The following is a 21366-nucleotide window of genomic DNA, read 5'->3' on the forward strand; positions in this document are numbered from 1 at the left end:
TAAAAACGATACTAAGTTCCTACTACAGAGTTGGGAGAAGGGAAAACAGAGGCTGAGTAAAAATAATTGATAAATAACTTTTCTTGGGTATTTACTTACAGAAATCAAATCTTGGCATCAGTTCAAAGCCCACTTAAACCCCTTTAAACTTAAAAATACAATAAATTCATATATCACATAACATCCTTTGTATGTTAATTTTTCCCTTTCTTTCAAATATACCCCCAAATCAGTAATAGGGTAAAACCTTTTTTTTACTTCCTGCAGTGTTTTCTTTGCCTCTTTTACACTATGTGGTCTAAGAAAAATAAAACAGACATTCATTCAAAATTCTACTTAAATTTTTGAGCGCAGCAAAGTCTACTTTGTCTACTTTTTCCACCATCATTAAGCAAATTCTGCAAATCTTTTAGACACACCAAAGTCTCTCATTCATTCCATGAATTCTGATAAAAGCCAGCACTTAGAAAGTTTCAAAAGTGACCCCGAAAAATCACTAAAATGAATGTTTTGGTTTCTTTTAAAGACTACATCCAAAACATTTGCTTGAAAACTTTCTGAATAGTGACATTGCCTGGTAAAACCCATGCAGTAGACAAAATATCAGATTTCTTTTTCCAGCTGTCCAGAATCCCATTAGTGCCTCTTACTTCTATCTGTCTTTTGCTATAATTAGGATGGCTTAGGGTTTATCTGGGCCTTTTTTCAAAACCAGATTTCCTTCCCAGCAGCAGCCCCTGTCATTCACAAGTCCCCTGGTGGTATTAGGAGAATTATTTTGATGTACACTGTGGTACAGCAATTGTGAATGTGAAGGGAAGGGAAATACACATATGCACACACACATACAAATACATTTGAGCGTATAGGTTTGTAAAAGAGGAGTCTTACCTGAGGATGATCACTCCAGTCTGAAACCTTGCTTGTTTCAAATACGTCTGTAACCCACACCCCTTCTCCCTGGAAGCGCAAGGTCTCTTCCTTGGAGAGCGAGCCAGGTGGAATCTGCAGAGTTTTCGCTTCTTGCTCTGCTTGGGTTGGAACCACACAGCCTCCTGCAGGAAACTGGGGCTTCAGATCAGTCCCCTCTGCTTTGGCATGGGAGCTGTCTCTTTTGTCACTCGGGGTTAGTGGGTGCTTAACAGGTCCCCTGGGACAGAGGCGATTCAGGGAGGCTTCCGCTGTCCTTTCTTCCAGGCTGGAATTCAGCCTCTTGGCTTTTCCCTTAATTCCCTGTCGCCACGTCCTGGAAGGTTTCTCAGAGCCCCTCCGGTTCCATACGTCTTGTCCTCCGACTCTTTTCTCGGCCGTGGTCTCCAAACACCGGCTCATCCCTGGCTGTCCTAACTCCCCAGACAGGCGCTTCCCCTCTGTCTCTGTCAGCGCTTTATCCATGTTTAGCAGGTTGTCACCAGAGAATTCCTTTCCGGCCTGGTGGCTGTCTCTGGTTTCTCCTTGAATTCCTGGATAACCGTCTTCAGCAGCCTCCGAGGCAGCGGGTGGTTTATACCTGCCTGGGTCTGTCACCGTAGCCGGTCCATCCTGCTGAGGTCCCAGGGGCAGGGACATCCTCCCTCGCAAGGATGAGGCTCTGCGCGTGGAGGCCCGGCTGCTCCTTCCCCCCACTTCTTGGGGTGGTGAGTGATGACCACAGAGGCCAGCGGTGGCATCCATGGGCCCCGTGTCATCCGACACCAGGGACCCACGACCCAGTTCACTGAAGAAACGCTCACGCCCACCCAGGCTACACTCACCGAATTCCGTCTCTTCGTCATCGCTTTCTAATAAAAAAACACGCTCCGTGCCCTGCAGGTTCCTCTGCCAGATCGCATTGGAGTAATCTGTCATAACGTCGGAACATTCCAGATACTCCAGGTCATCATCTGAAAACTCCTCGGCGCAGGTTAGGGTTATCTCTGGGCAAAGTTCATAGTCACTGTCAGAGTCTGTGCTGGAAGCCGGGGGGCTGACGGGCCTGGCACCTGGAGAAGCGGACGAGTCTGCCTGGGTCAGGGGCAGGCTGCAGCTGATGTACTTCTGAACTCTGGCATTTTGGTGACTCGAGGTAAAGGCTTCCTCGTTAGGGCCCTCAGGGTCTAAGGCACCGTCTATTAACCTTGGTACTTTGGAATGCACGGTCTTGTGGCCACACACATCTTGTTTATGAGGAGTGTCACTTGAATTAGGAAAACGCAACCCGTCCGCAACGCCCTCTGTGTTGTCAGCATCATCAGCCTCTTCGGTTTGCCTTGTGTCTTTAACCTCCAAGGGATTTTCAGAACCGGATGCACCAGGGTCACGGTTGGCCAATACCTGGAGTGAATGAGCACCATCGAGTTTGAGAGAGGGGGCGTCAGCTGATGTGGGAGGCCCGGAGGCGATACCGTCTCCTTCCTTACAAGGATGCTCTTTCTCATCAGTGTGGTTTGGGCTCTCCTGCTCATACGTCTCCGTTTTGTGTTTCCAACCTGTGTGCCTGTCATCTTTCGGGCTGGGAGAGGGTGGTCGGTCCTCTGATGGGCACTGAACTTCAACGGAAGCAGAGCAGCAGATCATCCCAAAACAGTTCTGAGCAGAGACTTGATAAACAGCAGTGTCATTTTGGGTACAGCTAGGATGAAGAGAGGAGACACGTAAGTTTGCATGCCGACATGTCTTGCATCATGGCACACACAGACAATGACCATGGTTTTCCTGCACATTCAAGACCTGGGGTCCCCCTAGGAAGGGGTTTGTGGTCAGAGGCAACAGGCTGAGATGCTCAGCGTTTTCCCTTAAGGCTTTCTGCATCTTACCCCAAATCGAAAATGCTGAGAATAACTTAGATGAAGGGGGAAACACTTTCTAGTTTCTTCCTCTCTTTATTTTAAGTCATGTTATGTTATAGGAACTTGAAACAGCATTACTTTCTGAAGTAAGGCATAGTACACAAGAAACTAAAGCACTCTAAATCTTGTAGTGGACTACCATAAGCAGTAATTCTTTTAAAGACCGTGCTAAGAAAGCATGGTTCTTGCCAGGAGGCTGTAAAGATAATACCATACGAGGACTATGTGCATGAAGAATAGCACCCTTTCCTCTTTAATTTAACATGACCATAAAGTCTAAACCACAGCCATGAGCCCCTCTGGCTGGAAACCAATGTCCACATGCCACCCTGACCAATACCCACCAGGTGTTTGGCTCTGGCTCAGCAGGGAAGAAACTGAATCCTGGGTCACGCCAAGCCTGCTCTCCCTGCTCCAGGAAGATGGTGCTGGGGACCCCCCCTTTCTTGACTGGAGCCACATGGCGCCTGGAGCCTGACTTGCTTTGCTGGCCTCTCCCCTTAGAACACTTCTTCAGGCTCTGCAGTCTCAATAAACACGTGTTGTACCTGCTCTATTTTTTTAATATTAATTTTTATTTGTTTATTAATACTTAGCAGCACCAGGTCTTAGTTATGGCACGTAGGATATTTGATCTTTGCTGCAACATGCGGGATCTTTACTTGCAGCATGTGGGATGGCGGGCTGCAGTCCATAGGGTCGCAAAGAGTCAGACACGACTAGGTGACTCGGCGTGCACACATGCACGCGTGCACACGTGGGATCTAGTTCCCCTACCAGGGATCAAACCTGGGCCCCCTGCGCTGGGAGCACCGAGTCTTAGCCGCTGGAACACCAGGGAAGTCCCTGTACTTGCTTTTGAATTTGCACTCTTATTTATCTCATTTGACCTCATTGTAACACTGCTGGTGTATTATGTACTATCCATCTTCAGAAAGCAGGAGCTGAGGGTCTGGCTCAGACTCAGAGGTGATGCTCAGATCGTTAGTGACTTATGTGCATAAAAGATACACAAATGTCTCCCCCAGGAAGGTCAGTGTTAGATGTTTACAGCCGTGGGACACAGTCTTCCTTATCGTCTCTCTTCCTTACTGGAGGGCCCTCTTTGTCTCCTGACTGCATATGTGCTCATAAGCCTTCAACTGTTGGGTACCCACTCACGTAGGCCTCATCTTCAGAAAGCACAGGTTAATTTCAACTGCATTAATACTTTGTTTTGTTGGCAACTTGATTCTCAAGTAGAAGACACTCGAAGTGGCTGAGGTTGGCCAGGCCTGACCCACAGCCGATCTCTGGATTTGCCGTGGCCAATAGCACAGGGAGACTGAAATTTAGGGCAACTTTCTGGGGGAATCAGTAACTGCTCCTGTCTATTTCACAAGATTATTCTAAGGTTCAGATGACAACATCAGGGTGAAAGGACTTTGTGAAGCAGAAACTTTATGCCATATATACTCTATAAGAAAGCGAAAGTGATAAAATGATAATTACATGATGTGATAAGAGTGTTAGCTGACCTTGCCATGGCAGTCATATTGTCATATAAAGGTGTCAGATCAATACATTGTACCCCTTCAACTTACATGGTGTTGAATGTCAAATATAACTCCATTTAAAAAGGGAAGGGGAGACTTCCCTGGTGGTCAAGTGGGTAAGACTTGGCGGTCTCAATATAGGGGGCCTGGGTTCGATCCCTGGTCAGAGAACTAGACCCCATATGCAGCAACAAAGATCAAAGAGTCCACTTGCTGCAACTAAAATCTGGCACAAACAAATAAATTAAACAAACAAACAAAAAAAAAAGGATGGGGGAGCACTAAGACCAGGTTTTCTCTGGTTCTTAAGAAGTATGCAAACTATCAGGATGACTTGTAAAATCTTGTATAAGATTCAAATTCTTGAATCAGAATCAATGGCTAAAACTCTACACTCCCCCATGCAGGGGGTGAGGCTTTGATCCCTTGTCAGGGAACTAGATTCCACATGCCACAAGTAAAGCTCCTGCACGCCACAGCGGAGACCCAGCACAGTACATAAATAAACAAATACTGAGAAAAAGAATCCGTGGGTAGGAGGCCTAAGAATTTACTTTTCAGGTTCCCAAACACATTCTGCTACAAATTGTCCTTGGCCTTCCCTTAAAGACACCCTCATCCTCATCATTAATTAGGCTGAGGTCTCTTCAGGTAAAGCTGAGGGGAGCATGGAGAGAAAGGAACTTTTGCGTGAGGTTCACAGGGCCCCCGCCATTCCCTTCATGCCTCTTTTTGATGAGTTCTTGGAGATTTGGCCTCGGTTGAGAGCTTAAACGGGGCTTCCCCAGTGGCTCAGTGGTAAAGAATCTACCTGCAATGCAGGAGATCCAAGAGACTCAGGTTCAATTCCTGGGTCGGGAAGGTCCCCTAGTGAAGGGAATGGCAACCCACTCTAGTCTTCTTGCCTGGAGAATCCCATGGACAGCGGAGCCTGGCGGGCTTCGGTCCATAGGGTCCAAAAGAGACAGACAGAACTGAATGAAGCTACTGAGCATGCGCGCAAGAGAGCGTAAACGAATATAAAACAGCCCCCAGGGGCTTCTGGAAAATCCCAAGTAATTCTGATTTCCTGTTCTATCCAGGCCATAATCTTTCTGCTGAATGAACCAGCTACCCTGAAGGTACTGTGATTCATGTAGGAAGAAGAGAAAAAATGAGCCTGAGAGGCCCCAAGGACAGGTAAGAAAGCAATAAAGGAGAGAACAGAGGCGATTCGAAAAACTCAAGAAGGGAAAACGCAACAAACTTTAGAAAAATATGGAGAAAATCAGTGGAGTCCATGCATTTAATTTCTGAATGACAAAATTAACAGATCAGGGAATGTTATGAGTTAGTAATGTCAGATTTTATGGAACATGTGTTTTAGCTGATATAAGATTTTACAAGTCATCCTGAGTACATTAAAGAGGAAAAGGAACTGGATTAAGTATAATTAACTTCTCACTGTCTAACGAGTGCCTTTGAGAGAGTTATGGTTTGCGGTTGGCATGTCCTAGATAATTATCTCTCAGCATTCTAACGAGGAGGTGGAGAAAATTCGGCAAGAAATCCAGCCTTGTTGAATGCCTCCTCTATTAAGCAGTAGGCTGGCTGCTCCCTGCCTGCAAAACTAAGGCTCAAAGGAGTCATTGCCCCCAACGTGACAAAGTTGGTAAGTGGCAGAGCTTAGAGAGGAAACCAGAGTCTGACTCTTAGGCCTGGCCCTCTGTGTCCGGTTAGGAAGTGCACATTCAGGGGAGGGAAGTGACAGGGCGCAGAGAAGGATCACATCTGCAAAGAAAGGGTTTCTTTTCTGAGTTTTCATCTTCATGGGTAAACTGACAACAAGAGTGTAAACCAATATAATGCTAAGAGCTGAAGAGAAGTCAAGAAGGGACTTCCCCGGTGGGTGCGGTGGTTAAGACTCCAAGCTTCCAATGCCGGGGGCTCTGGTTCAATCCCTGATTGGGGAACTAAGATCCCACAGTGTGGCCAAATAAATAAATAAAACTTTCAAAATTAAAAAAAGAGTCAAGGAGATGGGGGAGACATCACGTCCAGCCCTAAAATGACTAAAAATCTCCTGGGGGAGATATTGTAACCTTCTCAGAGGCTCTTATAGCCAGTTCTGTGCCAAGTTGCATGGTACAGGTCAGAAGGGCAAAGGGAATTCAAAGCAGGGACCTCAGTGGTAGCCGTTGAAACGGCATGAACACAGGATTGGGGTTTAGAATCTTGGCGAAATGCAGGCAGAGTGGCCTGCCTGTGGGCCCCACAGTGATTTGACAGGAATGCAAAAGCATCCAGGAAGAAATTCCCTGAACAATTAATTGCGCGCTGTCCGTGCATACCTGCGCACCTCTCCTTTTGGCTGAAGGAGACAGCGCCTTCCTCCACCTTGCTGTGAATATCTTGCCTGAATACCCTAAGGTTCTTTCTAAATAAATCACTTCCATATTAGAGAAAAAGGAATGCATGAGACCTTAAGTAAAGGGGGCTTCTTCTGAGCTTGAACTATGCTGTTTAAACCAGAGGTTCTCAAACATTTTGGCAGCAGGACCCCTTTAAACTCTCAAAAATAATTGAGGACTCAACAGACGTTTGTTTATAGGGGTAATATCCACCAATGTTGACCATATTAAAGTTATGGAAAAATTGAAAACATTTGTTTATTCCTTCAAAAAGAAGAAAAATTGCCTTATTACAAGTTTGCATAAATGACATATTTTTGTGAAAAATACCAGGACAGCACCAGAGAGGGAAAAAAACTTTTTTTTTTTTTTGCAAAACAAAGTAACATTGTGCATGCTAAGTTGCTTCAGTCGGGTCCCACTCTTGACCACTGGAAGAGTGGTATTGCTTTACATTTTTTTCGTGTAGCTTGTGGCTTCATAGACAACAGCTGGGTTTCTATATCTGCTTTTGCTTCTGCTTCTATGGGTGCACTACAGTGTTCGGGTGGAAGTATATGAAGAAAATCTGGCCTCACACAGATACATTGTTGGAAAAGGAACCAGTATTTTAATGGTCTTTCTATATGATCTCCTCCTTGCTAACCTCTTTGATTCTACACAAAGATTAGTTGCAATGTAGAATCCAAAACACGATCAATGAATTTTTCATACATGTTACACAGAATCTGTTGGTCTGCACTGCATTTTACATGGATCTTTAACCCACAGACGACTTTGTATCATATATTGGTCATTTGGAAAAACTTGGTTCATGAGATCTTCCTAATATTAATACGGTTCAATATACAATATTTTTAAGAATCACATCCATTAATATTACTCTTACCCTTATCAGAACAGCTTTGAGATATTGGGAAACTATTAAGGTTATAAAGAGATACAAGTTTTCCAAACTTCTAAATTAAGGAAATAATATGAATATTCACTTATAAAGATGTGAGTCAATTCTGTACTAAATGGCACAGAAGTAGAAGATGAAAAGCATCAGCAGAAACTGTGAAATAAAGGAGCCCTGGGAGTCTCCTCCTTCACAACAAGAACACTGGCAGCATCTGTCTGAGTCGACTTTTTCAGAACTCTCAACACCAATCAAGGGCAAAGTGGGTAGCATTTGTTCAAGAAAAATGGCTGACTCCCAGCAAGAAGAGTGAGTTTTTTGCAATTTAACTCGCCCTAGCCCTCTCCCCTACCCCCAGTTTCATGGTAGTCTCAAGAACCAAGAGCCCACAGTCAGTGAAAATCTGCAGCCCAGTAACCACTAAAGGAGAAAGAACAGGATGGGAAGCCGCTGATCCCTAAGGCCCCTTCCCAGGGAATCAGCATTATAACCCATCTGGTGCTGACCTGGGCGACCTCACCCACAAGACTGTCTTTATATGACAGAGCTCAATCAATATGAACAATATTTTCCCTGAGAGCATTTTTGTCCAAAAAATTCAGAGCCAATAGCTTAATATCACGGCTGCCTGCAGCAGTGGATAACAACTATGGCAAACAATAGGTGAACTGATATGTTGAATTGGGAAGAAGGAGGTTGGTTTCCATTGATGCTGGGGGGGTGGGTGAGGGGAGGCAGGAGACTGGGGGGCAGCACTAATTCTAGAAGTTCCTTGGGATTCCACCTACTTGGGATGGCTTTGGGTCCTGTGAACAAGTGTTGTCATTGTGAGTAAGAACTAAGAACCCGGGGCAAGGATCCACAGGACTAGTGATGTTATAAAATAAGAATATGAAGACAAGGAGTTGGGGAACAGAATGTATCAAGTGCAATAAAAGACATAGAGTCATTTTTTTCTTTAGCTGCTGGTTCAATAGGCCTTTCCAAACGGATGCACTTCTAAATCCCTCCACTTCAGTCACCATCACATTATTCTCATCATCCTCGAAGGGTGTCGTGTTTTCAAATGTATTATTTCATACATTTATTTTTTCGTGATTGTTTTTATTATTGTTGTTTAGTTGCTAAGTCATACCCAACCCTTTTGCGATCCTGCAGATTAGAGCCCACCAGGCTCCTCTGTCCACGGGATTTTCCAGGCAAGAATACTGGAGTGGATTGCCATTTTCTTCTCCAGGGGATCTCTGCCACCCAGGGATCGAACCCCCATTTCTTAGGTCTCCTACGTTGCAGGCGGATTCTCTACCACTCAGCCACCTGGGCAGCCCTTGTTCATGATTGCTGTTACTGGTGGTTAGTCGCTTCAGTCGTGTCCGACTCTGTGCAACCCCATGGACTGCAGCCCACCAGGCTCCTCTGTCCATGGGATTCTCCGGGCAAGAATACTGGAGTGAGTTGCCATGCCCTCCTCCAGGGGATCTTCCCGACCCAGCGATTGAACCCAGGTCTCCAGCATTGCCAGGCAGATTCTTTATCGTCTGAGCCACGAGGGAAGCCCGTATTCATGACTGCAGTGGCACAAATAAAATAAGTTACATCCGTATGGAATGAGAAGCAGATGACCCCAGCTCCTGTTGCTGCTCCTTTCCTTCTGCCTCCTGGAGGTCATTTGTCTGCTCCCCCCAAAACGCTCTCACTGTTGTTAAAAATGCTGAAACTCAAACTGTGAGATCTGGCCAGGTGCCCTGAAGACAGAGTTGGTAGGAGAAGCTGAAACTATTGGCTAGAGGTAAGATTTGGAACCCTCTCTGAATTTCAGATATGAGTCTATTACGTATTCCATGCTCCAACGGAAGAAAACAAGATCTGGGAACGAGCTGTCTCCCCGCCCCCTCCCTGAGCCTGCCTGTGCAGCAGCGGGGGAGGCTGGGCTCAGTAAATACTTGCATGATGACATCCTTGTCCTTCCCGCAGTCAGAGCACCGGGTGAAGGGCATAATATTTTCTGACACTAAGTATCTGTATTTTATGACTTGCCTAACTGCTGTTGTCCATTTTATAAACTGACTTGCTCAGAATAACTAAAGGAATAAGTAAGGCTTGGGTTTTCTTGCCATGCCCCAAAGCTATGTTCCTTATAGAGATGGAAGAATTCTAATACTACAAACACACGGAATTTCTTAATATTTTCCGCAAGAAGCTAGATGTGTTTTAAAATTGATGAAGAGTTTCCTTGTACATGCACCAATTTATCTAGTTACTTATCCAGCAGATGTACTGAACCAGACATCTGGAGAGATGAAGGGAGTTTTGGTTTGTGCTGCTCCAGGGACCGTCTGCCCCGTCCCCTCTTGTGCTCGCTATTACAGAGCTGGCCCCTGGCACCTGCATCTCCCCCGCTCCCAGGACCACCAGCTCTGTGCTGCCCTTGACCCAAGGAAGGCAGGAGACGAGGCTTCCCAGGTGGCGCGGTGGTAAAGAATCCACCCGCCAATGGGGGAGACATGGGCAATGTGGGGGTTGGGAAGATCTCCCAGAGTAGGACATGGCAACCCACTCCAGTATTCTTGCCTGGAGAATCCCATGGACAGAGGGGCCTGCCAGGCTACATACAGTCTATGGGGTCGCAAAGAGTCAGACACGACTGAGGGCGCACACACCTAGGAAGGAGATGGCAGGGTGGGCAGAGGGGAGAAGCCAGCCTCAGGTGGCATTTCCAGCAGGCTCCACCCTTCCTGCAGCTCCAGGTCCCACAGGACAGCCCACCCCAAATGAATAGCCTGCCTCCTGCCCCCATCCGACCCCACTTCATCCCTGCAGGTAGGAGATGATGCTTTCTGCTGATGCTTATCTCCAGGGACCCCACTGGCCCTGTCTGGCTCAGTCACTTGTAACTCGGCATTGAAGGCTTGGTTTTTGTCTTCCTGGTTAGACCCTGACTGATAGAATACTGGAGTGGATTGCCATTCCCTTCTCCAGGAGTTCTTCCCGACCCAGGGATCGAACCCAGTTCTCCCACATTGCAGGCAGATTCTTTACTGTCTGAGCCACCAGGGAAGCATCAGTCATCTTCCTGGTTAGACCCTGACTGATACAGAAATGATTTATTTTACGGATCTTAGAACTGAGGTCCAAAGAAGGCGTGACTGTCTTAAGCTACACAGCCAAACAAAATAATGGGAAACATCTTCCATGTGTGAGGCACTGTGTTAGCTGCTGTGTAGAAGATAAAAGTATTAAAGTTTGAGGTCTTTCCTTGGGAGATCCCTGTCCAATAAGGGAAACGAGGTGTCCGTATAAGCAGCCCCAAGACAGGACAAGATGTGCTAAGTGTCGTTAAAAGTCAGACCAATGCTAGAAATCTGGGGGTGGGGGGTGGGGAGGTGACTGGTGATGATGAGGGAAGGTTTCCTGGGAACTTGAAAGCTGAAGCAGGTCTAAGAAATACACGGTAGGATTTTGGCAGGAAAGGTGGTACGGGCCTGAGGTTGGGGCTGATCACTCCGGGTATAAGGAATGGCTAATGGTGAGAGGAGATGGGAAAGCAAGACAGATGTCTCATGGAGCCGGGGGAGCACGGGTCCAAAAGTTAGGGCAAGTGCATGATCTACTGTTGAAGCAGGAAGCAGGATGCTTTAGACAGTGAGGAGAGACGTGATTAATATTTACACCAAAGAAAGGTTTCCCCGCTGGCTCCAGCAGTAAAGAATCCATCTGCAAGCAGGAGACTCAGGAGACATGGGTTCGATTGCCAGGTTGGGAAGATCCCCTGGAGGAAGAAATGGCAACCTACCCCAGTATTCTTGCCTGGAGAATCCCATGGACAGAGAAGCCTGGTGGGCTACAGTCCATGCGGTTGCAAAGAGTCGGACGAGACTGAACACATGTACACACACATGCACACACACACGTACATGCACACACGCAGGCAGAAGGTGGGGCTGACCCAGGCCAGTTAGGAGCAGGAGGAGTTACTGACCAGGAGGTGCGGTCCAGGTCATGAATGACTTTGCATCCCAGACTGAGGGGTTTGGACCTCAGGCTCCAGTTCATCGGGAAGCAGATGAGAGCACTCGTTCTGTGAGAGGCTCACCACGTTGCACAGGGTACCAGGGTGAGGCTGGAGAGGCCCAGCTCTCCTGAGGCCTCCAGCTAAGCAGGAACACCCCATCCTCCCCTAAGTCCTGTTAGACCTACAAGCACATACGCTGGCACACGGCATGGCACTTGGAAAGGGAGACGGAACACGGATGGCAGGAGACTTGCTTCCTTCCCTGGGGAGCTAGCAATCTGGCCAAGAGATAAGACTTTCAGGTATTAAACAGGGAGCAGGACGTGATTTGCAAACTTCAGAGTCATCGAATTCCCAAGGGCACCGTGGCGGCAGGGAGCGCTTGTGGTGGACAGGAGGGGAGAGGTCAGGGTGGCTTGGATCTCTGGGAACAGAGCCAGAAGCGGGTAACCTGAGCCCAGTGGGGAGGATTAGACTTGGCTGGACAGGGAGGAGGAGTGGGCGCTCCGGGCAGATGTATAGGAGCGAGATCCAGCGGGTCATGGGTGAGGGACAGCGAAGAGACGAGCCGAGTGGGGAGGAGGCCCTGAAGGATGGGTGCTGGGGGCTGGAAGGCACAGAACTCTGCTCAGGAGTGAACTGCCAGGGCAAGTCTGCCGTTCCTCTTCATTCAAGTGCAATTCTGAGCAGATCGGAGAGGCAGGCTGCAAAGTCAGTAGAGCGCGTCGTGCATAGGGGGCAGACTTAGCGGCCAGCCTGCCCGGGTTCACACGCTGTCCATCCACTGTGCGATAGTGGACAAGCTACTGAGGGTCTCGGGACAATCATTGGATCTACACCAGGGGCTGACGTGAGGATTATGGAGTTAATTCCTGTAAAGTGGTTAAAGCAGGGCCTGGCGCACACGAAGCTCTAAATCGGTAGTTCTCAGCCCTGCCCTAGAATCTCTTGGAGCGCTTGATAAAAACTACAAGCGCCACAAGAGTCTGCACGATACGATATTGGTGAACAGGTGTCATCAGGCATTTTTCCAAACCCATGGGATGTAAAACGTCGAGAGAGAGAGTAAGCTCTGATGCAAACTGTGGACTTTGGCTGGTAACGATGTGTCCAAGAGTCTCACCAGTTGGGACAAACGCCCTGCCCTGGTGGGGGATGCGGACAGTGGAGGGTCTGCACTGGGGCCGGGAGGGAGGTGTGAAAACTGCTTTCAGCTCCATTTTGTTGCGAACCTAACACTGCTCTAAAAAATAAAGTCTGTTTAAAAGAGCGGAAAATATTACCAGTGCCAGGGCCCCACCAAAACAAAACAAAACCAATGAAGCAGCATCTCAGAGTGATGGGCTGTGCTGCTGGCTTTCTTTCAGCCTCCCGGGTGGCTGTGATGGGCAGTCAGGGCTCAGCAGGCACTGAGCTAAATGCACGTCAGCTCTGGGACCTGGTGAAGCAGGCAGGGGAGGGTTAGGGCTAGGCCCGGGCTTCCTGGCCCTCATTTGGCACAAAAGTTCTGAGTATGTGGCAGCTTTTTGAACCTCTAGGATCAAATGCAGACCAACCAGATATTCTGTGAACAAGCCATGAGCACACTGGTTTCAGAAAGGAAAGCGTCTCGTGGTCTTACTCCCAACAGGCTTAGTCAACAGATGGCAGACCCTTCTTCTCAAAAGAAAATTCAGGGGTAGCTGGAAACCATCACCCCCGGCCTCACCGACAGGCCGCCAAGCTGGCACAGGGTCCCAGAACGTCTCCAGAAATCTCAAAGGACATGGTGACAACAGAAACACTTCTAGATTAAATTGCAAATCCATCTATGAAAGACATGGCCTCTTGAGAGCAGGACAGAGAACCATGCCACCCTGGACCCTGGCTTGGAGGACCCAGCGCTCTTTCATGGAAGTCAGTTAGCTTAGAATTCTGAAGGACTAACACTGTTATTTCATTTAAACACCCAGCATGCTCCAAAACAAACCTGGATTTTCCCATCCAAACCCGCTTTTCATCTCACAAAAATGTGCAATTCCGTTCTATCAATTATTGGGGCCATGCACCCTGGAGTCGGTCCTCCACTCCCTCCTAGCATCCAGTCCAACAGCAACACATCCAGTGCTGTCAGATGGATCCAGAAGCTAGTGGCTTCCTGCCTCCTTCTCCAGGACCACCATGGACCAGTTTTGTTGGTCTGTCTAATGTGTGACTCACTCTCTCTTGACCCTATTCCATGAGATCATGGGCTTTGCTGCTGCTACCATGGGTTAAAGCCACTGCAGCAGGAGTGAAACAAAAAGGGTCAACCAGCTTCCTTGGGGAAAAAAAAGTGAAGAAGAAATATGGATGGGACATTTGAACAGACAGTGGAAACTGCAATTTTATGCCCGTCTCCTGTCAGTTAATGTCAAACCTTCAGAAATAGAAGTTGGAGTAGTGACAGTTGAAAATCCTAAATTCAGGATCCTTACAGAAGCAAAGACTGGCATCGCCTTGTTATCCCAGCAGAGAGAGATTAAACATTGTAGTCAGTTTACACTGATGCTGCTGGCCTGCGTGTCTGATCAGGGCAGGCAACATTACAGAGGCCCTTGCTTTGAAAAAAAAAACCCTCTCATTCCTCCTGCCTCTAAAGTGGTTAGGACTCTCTAAAATAAAAACAGTGCTTAGGAAAATTTAAACAAAGAAAAGGAAAGCAAGATCTTCGTGACCCAGGGATCACCTGGGTCTCCTGCAATGCAAGCACATTCTTCACCATCTGAGCCACCAGGGAAGCCCCAGATCTTGGACAATCCCCGGCATATCGTAGACCTTCCATGAATCCTTCTTTTTCTTTTTTTAAGTCTTTATTGAATTTGTTACAATATTGCTTCTGCTTTTTTCCCCCCAACATTTTGTGCTTTTTGGCCACGATTTTGGTTTGAGATCCCGGATCAGGGATCGAACCTGCAACTCCTGCAATGGAAGGTGAAGTCTTAACCACTGGACTGCTAGGGATGTCTGTGAATCCTTATTTTTAATGGAAGTCCTCACAATCACTTCTTTTTGAGTTGTACTCCAGCAAATGTGTTAGTAGATTTTTGTTTTGGAGGACAGCCTAGTAGAATGAGATGCGGTGGGGGACAGGACACAGTTCTTGGGTAATCCTAGCTTTGGTCCTAACCAGCTGTTAGGAACTTGGATGGGTCCCATAATCACTCTGGGTCTTGGGTCTATAAAGGAACTGGACTGGACCAATTGCATTTGACCAACTAAATCAGCATTTCTTGAGAGTGTCACCTGAGAATCAGTATTTTTCAAGAGTTCCCTAGGGGTAAGGTATAGCCAGGGGCCAGATAATCCATAGAACAGGGCCTCTCACACATAACGAGCATGCAAATCGCCTGGGATCTCGTTAAAAGGCAGAATCTGATTTGCCAGGCCAGGGTGCGGTCTGGGACTCTGGCGTTCTAACGAGCTTCCAGGGGAAATCAACTTTGAGTGACAAGGCCTTGGAGTCGCTTCCAGCTCTATGACTCCACTGTGTCTATGAACAGTGAATGTCCCTTTATTAAATCCTCAGAAAAATATCAGCTGTCACTTGACTGGCACCTCCATCTGAGCTGACTTTGTAGGAAATGCCCAGCAGCTGCCCCTGTGGAATTCAGTGGCTGTTTAAATTGGTTTTGCCTTTTTTTTTTCATTTCATTTTTTTTTAATTGGAGTATAATTGTTTTACAATGTTGTTATAGCTTCTGCAGTACATGAGTCAGCTGTAAGTGTAAATACACCCCCTCTCTGGAGCCCCCCTCCCACCCCTCTAGGTCATCACACGGCACCAGGCTGAGCTCCCTGCGCCTATAGCAGCTTCCCACTAGCTAGCTATTTCATCCATGGGCTTCCCTTGTGGCCCAGAGGTAGAGAACCTGCCTGCCAATGCAGGAGACGTGGGTGCTATCCCTGGGTCAGGAAGATCCCCTGGAGAAGGAAATGGCAACCCATTTGTTGGGTTGAATACTCCAGTATCCCTGCCTGGAGAATCCCAGGGACAGATGAGCCTGGTGGGCTATAGTCCACAGGGTTGCAAAAGAGTTGGACGTGACTTGACAACTGAACAACACATGTATACATGTCGATCCTAATCTCCCAATTCCTCCCACCCTCTCCTTCCCCCAACTGTATCCACAAGTCCCTTCTCTGCATCTGCATCTCTATTCCTACCCTGTAGGTAGGTTCATCAGTACCATTTTTCTAGATTCCATGTATATGCGTTTATATATGGTATTTGTTTTTCTCTTTCTGACTTACTTCACTCTGTATGACAGACTCTAGGTTCATCCACATCACTATCATTGACCCAATTTCTTTCCTTTTTATGGCTGAGTTGGTTTTGCTTTTTTAAAAAACTAGTTGCTCGACCCAGGCAGGAGGAAATAGTGCAAAAATAGACCGGAGAACTTCTCTCTCAAAAGCAGCTTAGGAGACTGTGGGCAGGGAAGGAAATTTTCACAATGTGATTGCTTCTCTCTGCCTGCTGCCCTGTTGTCGGAGCTTGGTGCCAGCTGTCTCCCCCTTGGTCCTCTTCACCGGCCCATCTGCCTTGCTCCCATATCGCCTGGCGCCTGCTGGTTGAGCCAGCCCCACGGCTGGCAGCAGACAGGAAAGTGGGGAGCTGGCATGGTGCCCGGGGAAGCAGCCCCTTGCTGAGGGGGGGCGGTAGGCAGGACTGGCAAGGAAGAAGCGTCCCACAGCTGGGGCAGCGGCCCGGGGAACTGAGAATGACAAGGCCAGAAAGGGGACAGCCACAGAGTGACCAGAAACTCAGGCTCCCGCAACTTAGTGGGTGAGCGGAGCCGCTGGCATGGTGGCCTGGCACTATGGCTCCTACAGAAGGCTTCTCAACAGTCCCTTCAACAGCACAGCCCCTAAAGGACCGGCAGGCTGACCACCAAGAAGCCACCATGATTCAAATCCTTCCCCCGAAACTCAGACGGCTGTCCGGGGAGCGGCTCTGTGGGGAGGAAAAATCGAACTGACAAAGACGGAGGGACAGGAGAAACGCTTACAAAGTTTATTGAATTCATACATGGAGCCTTCACAAAAGGATGAAGACCCAAAGAAGTGACCAGAACAGGAAGCTTTTATACTGTGTAGACACAGAAATGATAAATTTGTGCGAGGGACTGATGAGCAAAAGGTTTGAGCTGTGGGCAGTAAATGGTGAGGAGGTCACAGGAAGATATGCGTGACTTAACGAGGTTTGTTTGTACAGAGTTCTTGGCCCCAGTTTCCCCATCTCTGGTGATAAGAAGGCCTTCCCTCCTCCGGGTACAGGGCATGTACCTTTCACAGGGGAGTTTTATTAAAGGACCTATTTCCAGGAAGAATGGTGATGGGGGAAGGTCAGAATGATCTTTCTGCTTCTTCCATTTTTTTAAAATTCCTTCAACTTAAGATCTTTCATATGCCAAGGTATCATATTTGGGGGTGGCGCATCCTGCGTGCTATCAGCTCTTTCCCCTCTCCTCAGATAAAGATGCAGTAAAGAACATAACAAATGCACCATATGCCTTGTGTGATTCATCCCACAGAGCTCCCTGTCCTGGGTGCTGGGGGTACAGCAGGGAACAGATCAGACAAGTTTCTGCTGCCACGGAACCTACCTTCCAGTTGGAGGGAAACTATGACAAACAAAAACAAAATAAATATATATCAGGACTGGAAATAACCCCAGGTGTCCAAGCAGGAGAAAACAAATTCTGGGAGATCCAAACCACGAAACTCAGAAACATTGCTCAGCCATAAAAGGAGGGCACCACTGATACACCAGATGACACGGATAATTCTCGAAATAATTACGTGGCATGAAAGGAGCCAGATATGAAAGAGTACATGCTCCACGATCTCATTTATTTATAAAAATTCTAGAAAAGATAAGCGAGTCTCCAGTGACCGAAAGCTTGTTGTGTGAGGATAGGGGAGCAAAGAGGGCCAGAAAGTGGGGGTGCAAAGGGGCATGGAGAGGTCCTTTAGGAGAATAAATGTGTCCATTCTCTTGATGGTGGTGATGGTTCCATGGCTGTGTGCATGTGTCAAAGAGCACCAAACTCAACACTTCAAATGTGAAGAGTTCACTGTGTGTCTATTACATCTATGCAAAGCTGATAAATGTGTGTGAATGTGTGTGTATACCCATATATACATACATTATATCACGTGCTACATGAAGACTGAAGCAAGATAAGGAAGGCAGGGAGGCAGGTGGTGCTATTTTAGATGGCGGATCAGAGAAGGTCTCAGGTGATTTTGAACAGAAACCTGAAGGCAGTAAGACAACTAGCCACGGGGTTGTCTGGGGAGAGAACATTCCAGAAGAAGAAAGAGAAAGGACAAGGGTCTTGTGGGAGCACCCTAGGCCTGAGTAACACTGGAGCTCAGGGATGGCTCAGAATTTAGTTAATGTTCAAGGTCTGAACCGAATCATTGCCCCAAGCTTCACATACAGTCTTGCACCTGTTCTGTCTACCTGGGGAGAGTCCATGCCTTTGGCCTGGCTTCTTAACACTTATATAAGCCGCGGTCATTCTAAACCAGCTCTGGAATCACACTAAGATTCTCATTCAAGAATTCCAAGGGCTTCCCTGGTGGCTCAGTGGTAAAGAATCCGCCTGCCAATGCAGGAGACACAGGTTCAATCCTGATCCAGGAAGATCCCACGTGCCAAGGAGCAACTAAGCTCATGCACCACAACTACTGCGCCTGTGCTTAGAGCCTGTGCTCTGCAACGAGAGAATCCACCGCAGGGAGAAGCGTGAGCACCACAGCGAGAGAGCAGGCCCATAGCAGCCCCCACTCGCCACAGCCAGAGGAAGGTCTGCACAGCAACAAAGACCCAGCACGGCCAAAAATACATACACAAAACTATTCTTAACAAAGAATTCCGAGACCTGTTTGGCCTCATCTTCTCTGAAATGGGAAGGTAACCTAATCCCACTTTCAAACTCTTATGACTAAGAGTGACTAACAGTATCTAACAAAACACAGAAGACCCTGAAAAAAGTGAACATTTACCTGGCATTTGCTAAGTACCAGGCACTGTTCTAAAAACCTTCTATGTATTATCTCAGGTCATCTTCCCCCAGCCTTGCAAGGTACATACTATTATTCCCGCTTTACCCTTTATACTACAGATATGCTCAATCAAGAAGTAGGGCTAACAGTTGAACCTGGGAGGTTATGACTCTGAAGCCAGCCCTTGTTAAGTACCCACTCATGGCCTTGCAGAATGCTACAAATCTCTGATTCTTAACCAGTGGTCCCACATATACCCCTACTGGCCTGGTCCAAGCCTGATCCTGAATATGGCTGGGACACCTTCCAAATTTGGAGCAGTGCTATAGACTGAATTGTGTCCTCTTCAAATTTATATGTTAAAGCCCTAACTCCTAATATGATGGTGCTTGGTAACAGGGCTTTTGAGAGGTGATTAAGTTTAGGTGACATCATGAGGGTGGGGCCCTCGAAACAGGAGTAGCGCCTTCACAAGAAGAGATACCAGAGAGCCTGTCCTCCCCCAACCACTTTCTCTCTCTCTGCCATGTGAGGAGACAGCAATAGGGCAGTTATCAGCAAGTCTAGAAGAGAGTCCTCACCAGAACCCCACCCTGCTGGCACCCTGATCTCAAGCCTCTAGAACCATGAGAAATAAGCTCCTATTGATTAAGCCTCCTAGTCTGTGGTATTTTTGAGCTCTTACGGGCAAGGTCAACAGAACATGCCAGATCCAAACACCTCTCATATATCGAGCTCATTCCTAGGTTCAAGGGTGGCTCAGGTGTGGTCTGGAAGGAGTCCTGGGAGGGTCCAGAGCATCAGGCTTCCCCACCCATATGCATGGGACTCAGCCTGAGGCCTGGGCTGGTGGCTCAGGAGTTGAGAGGTTGAGGGTGCTGGGATTGGCCCAATCTTATAGGATTCAGAGAAAGGGAACCAGTGCCTGTGTTTTAGAGCAGGCAAGCCAGGTAGTCAGAAGTGATGGAGTCTGAGGCAGGGGTCCAAGGCAAGCACAGAATTCTAAGTGCAGGGTAGGGGGTGGTGGGGAGGGCAGGAGAGGCTTCCAGGGGTGATGAAGTGAAAGTGGAGATAAATTTCATGGGAGATCTTTGTCAGGGAGAAAACAGGGCTGGGCTGGTCAGGACAGAAATATGTTCCCAACCAAACTATGTTCTCAGTCCCTTGCCTCCCTGCATCTTCCCTCAGGGTTGAAGCAAAACCCTTCTGGGACTCACAAGACCTGATTTGGTTCCAGTTGCCCTAACTCGCTGTAACTTTTAAAAACATTTTTTTTAAGTGACTTAAAAAATTTTTTTCTTAATATTTATTCATTTGGCTGTGCTGGGTCTAAGCTGCATCATGCAGGATCTTCAGTCTTCGCTGACACATGCAAAGATCTTTAGTTGCTGCATGTGGGGTCTTTTTTTAGTTGCAGCATGTGGAATTTTGTTGAGGCATGTGGGATCTGATTCCCTGACCAGGTATGGAACCTGGACCCCCTGCATTACAAGGCTGAGTCTTAGCCCCTGGACCACCAGGGATGTCCCTTAGGTAATGTCTCTATGAGGTTCACCTTGAAAGAGGATGTCAGCGTTGGTCAGGTGATCGCTAGTGCTGGAATTTCTGCATCAGCCGGACTCTCCATCTTTCCAATTCTCAGAAATTCACCCCATGATTCTGGGATTACAAAGGAAGGGTGAACCCCAGTTGGCCCATGAACTTCCCTTGTGTTACTGGTCTTCTCCAAGTTCTCAGAAGGTGTCAAAGGAGTGGCCTTTCCAGAGCCATTCAGAGCGTGTCCAGTCTCCAGTGCACCTTTCTCTGGCTGTTCCACCATCTGGGGAGCGACTCTTGGACTGGTCTGTCACCTGAGAGCCAGCACCGTGGTGGGAGCAACCGCCCAAGTCCTGTCCCAGGAAAGGATGTGCAAGCACCCAAGAAAGTTGAGCACCCAGGGGCGTGGCCCTGTCACCATCCACTCTGCCGGGACACTCACCTCCGAAGTTAAAACCGGAAAGTGAAGACGGGCCGCAGATTATCAGTACGGCCTTATCGTCCCGGGGACCAAATGGGTGCTTCTCATCAGACCCTTGCGACTCACTTAAGAAATGTTCCTGGCAGTGGTCGGAGGCACAGCCATGGAGCATAGCGGCTGAATTCATTCAGGAAGAATGCTGCAGGAGCCCGCCCTGGCTCCATGCTCGGACATACAGCCTTCCTGGTGCCGGAAGCACTAGCGCTCATCTTTAAGACTTGTGACACCTACTTAAGCTCACGGGAACACAAAGTTCACAAAATGCTTTCCAACCTCGGATGAAATGCCTTTCCCTCGTAGCCAAATTGCAGCAAGGTTCAGTCATCTTTATTTCCACCCAATGAGTCCTTGATCAAACACGTTAATTACATTTTCTGCTCTAAGAGGGAAACAGCAGAGGGGGAAAATGCTGCCGAACTAAGCTGCCTTTCTTACCTCTAAATTGCTCTGTTTTTAATCAGTTCCAAAATTATAGTTCGATGTCCACCTACCAATGCAGAAGATGCAGGTTCAATCCCTGGGTCAGGAAGATCCCCTGGAGGAGGAAATGGCAACCCACTCCAATATTCTTGCCTGAAAAATCCCATGGACAGAGAAGTCTGGCAGTCTACAGTCCAAAGGGGCAAAGAGTCAGACATGATTGAGCAT

The 21366-nt window shown here is 47.7% G+C and overlaps 1 protein-coding gene and 1 long non-coding RNA gene across 6 annotated transcripts in view; one reads left to right on the plus strand and one right to left on the minus strand.

Annotated features, from left to right (window-relative positions):
* The window catches only part of ALPK2 (alpha kinase 2), a 126181-nt gene that overhangs the window by 77365 nt on the left and 27450 nt on the right, over positions 1-21366 (minus strand). For all 5 annotated transcript variants that reach the window (XR_014074948.1, XR_014074949.1, XR_014074950.1 and 2 more), the window contains exon 4: positions 892-2611. Coding sequence is in view for 2 of the 5 variants with exons in the window: in XM_081562968.1 (XP_081419094.1) it covers positions 892-2611 (1720 nt within the window). In the remaining 3 variants the exon portion in view is untranslated. The remainder of the gene's footprint in view (positions 1-891; positions 2612-21366) is intronic.
* LOC145534755 (uncharacterized) overlaps positions 1-21366 on the plus strand; it is a 37547-nt gene that overhangs the window by 1668 nt on the left and 14513 nt on the right. The window contains exon 2 of the long non-coding RNA XR_014074951.1: positions 5446-5542. This is a non-coding gene — a long non-coding RNA (uncharacterized LOC145534755). The remainder of the gene's footprint in view (positions 1-5445; positions 5543-21366) is intronic.

Source organism: Giraffa tippelskirchi, chromosome 14 (genome assembly GCF_054371585.1).
Source record: "Giraffa tippelskirchi isolate mGirTip1 chromosome 14, T2T-mGirTip1v1.2.pri, whole genome shotgun sequence".
Taxonomy (NCBI): domain Eukaryota; kingdom Metazoa; phylum Chordata; class Mammalia; order Artiodactyla; family Giraffidae; genus Giraffa; species Giraffa tippelskirchi.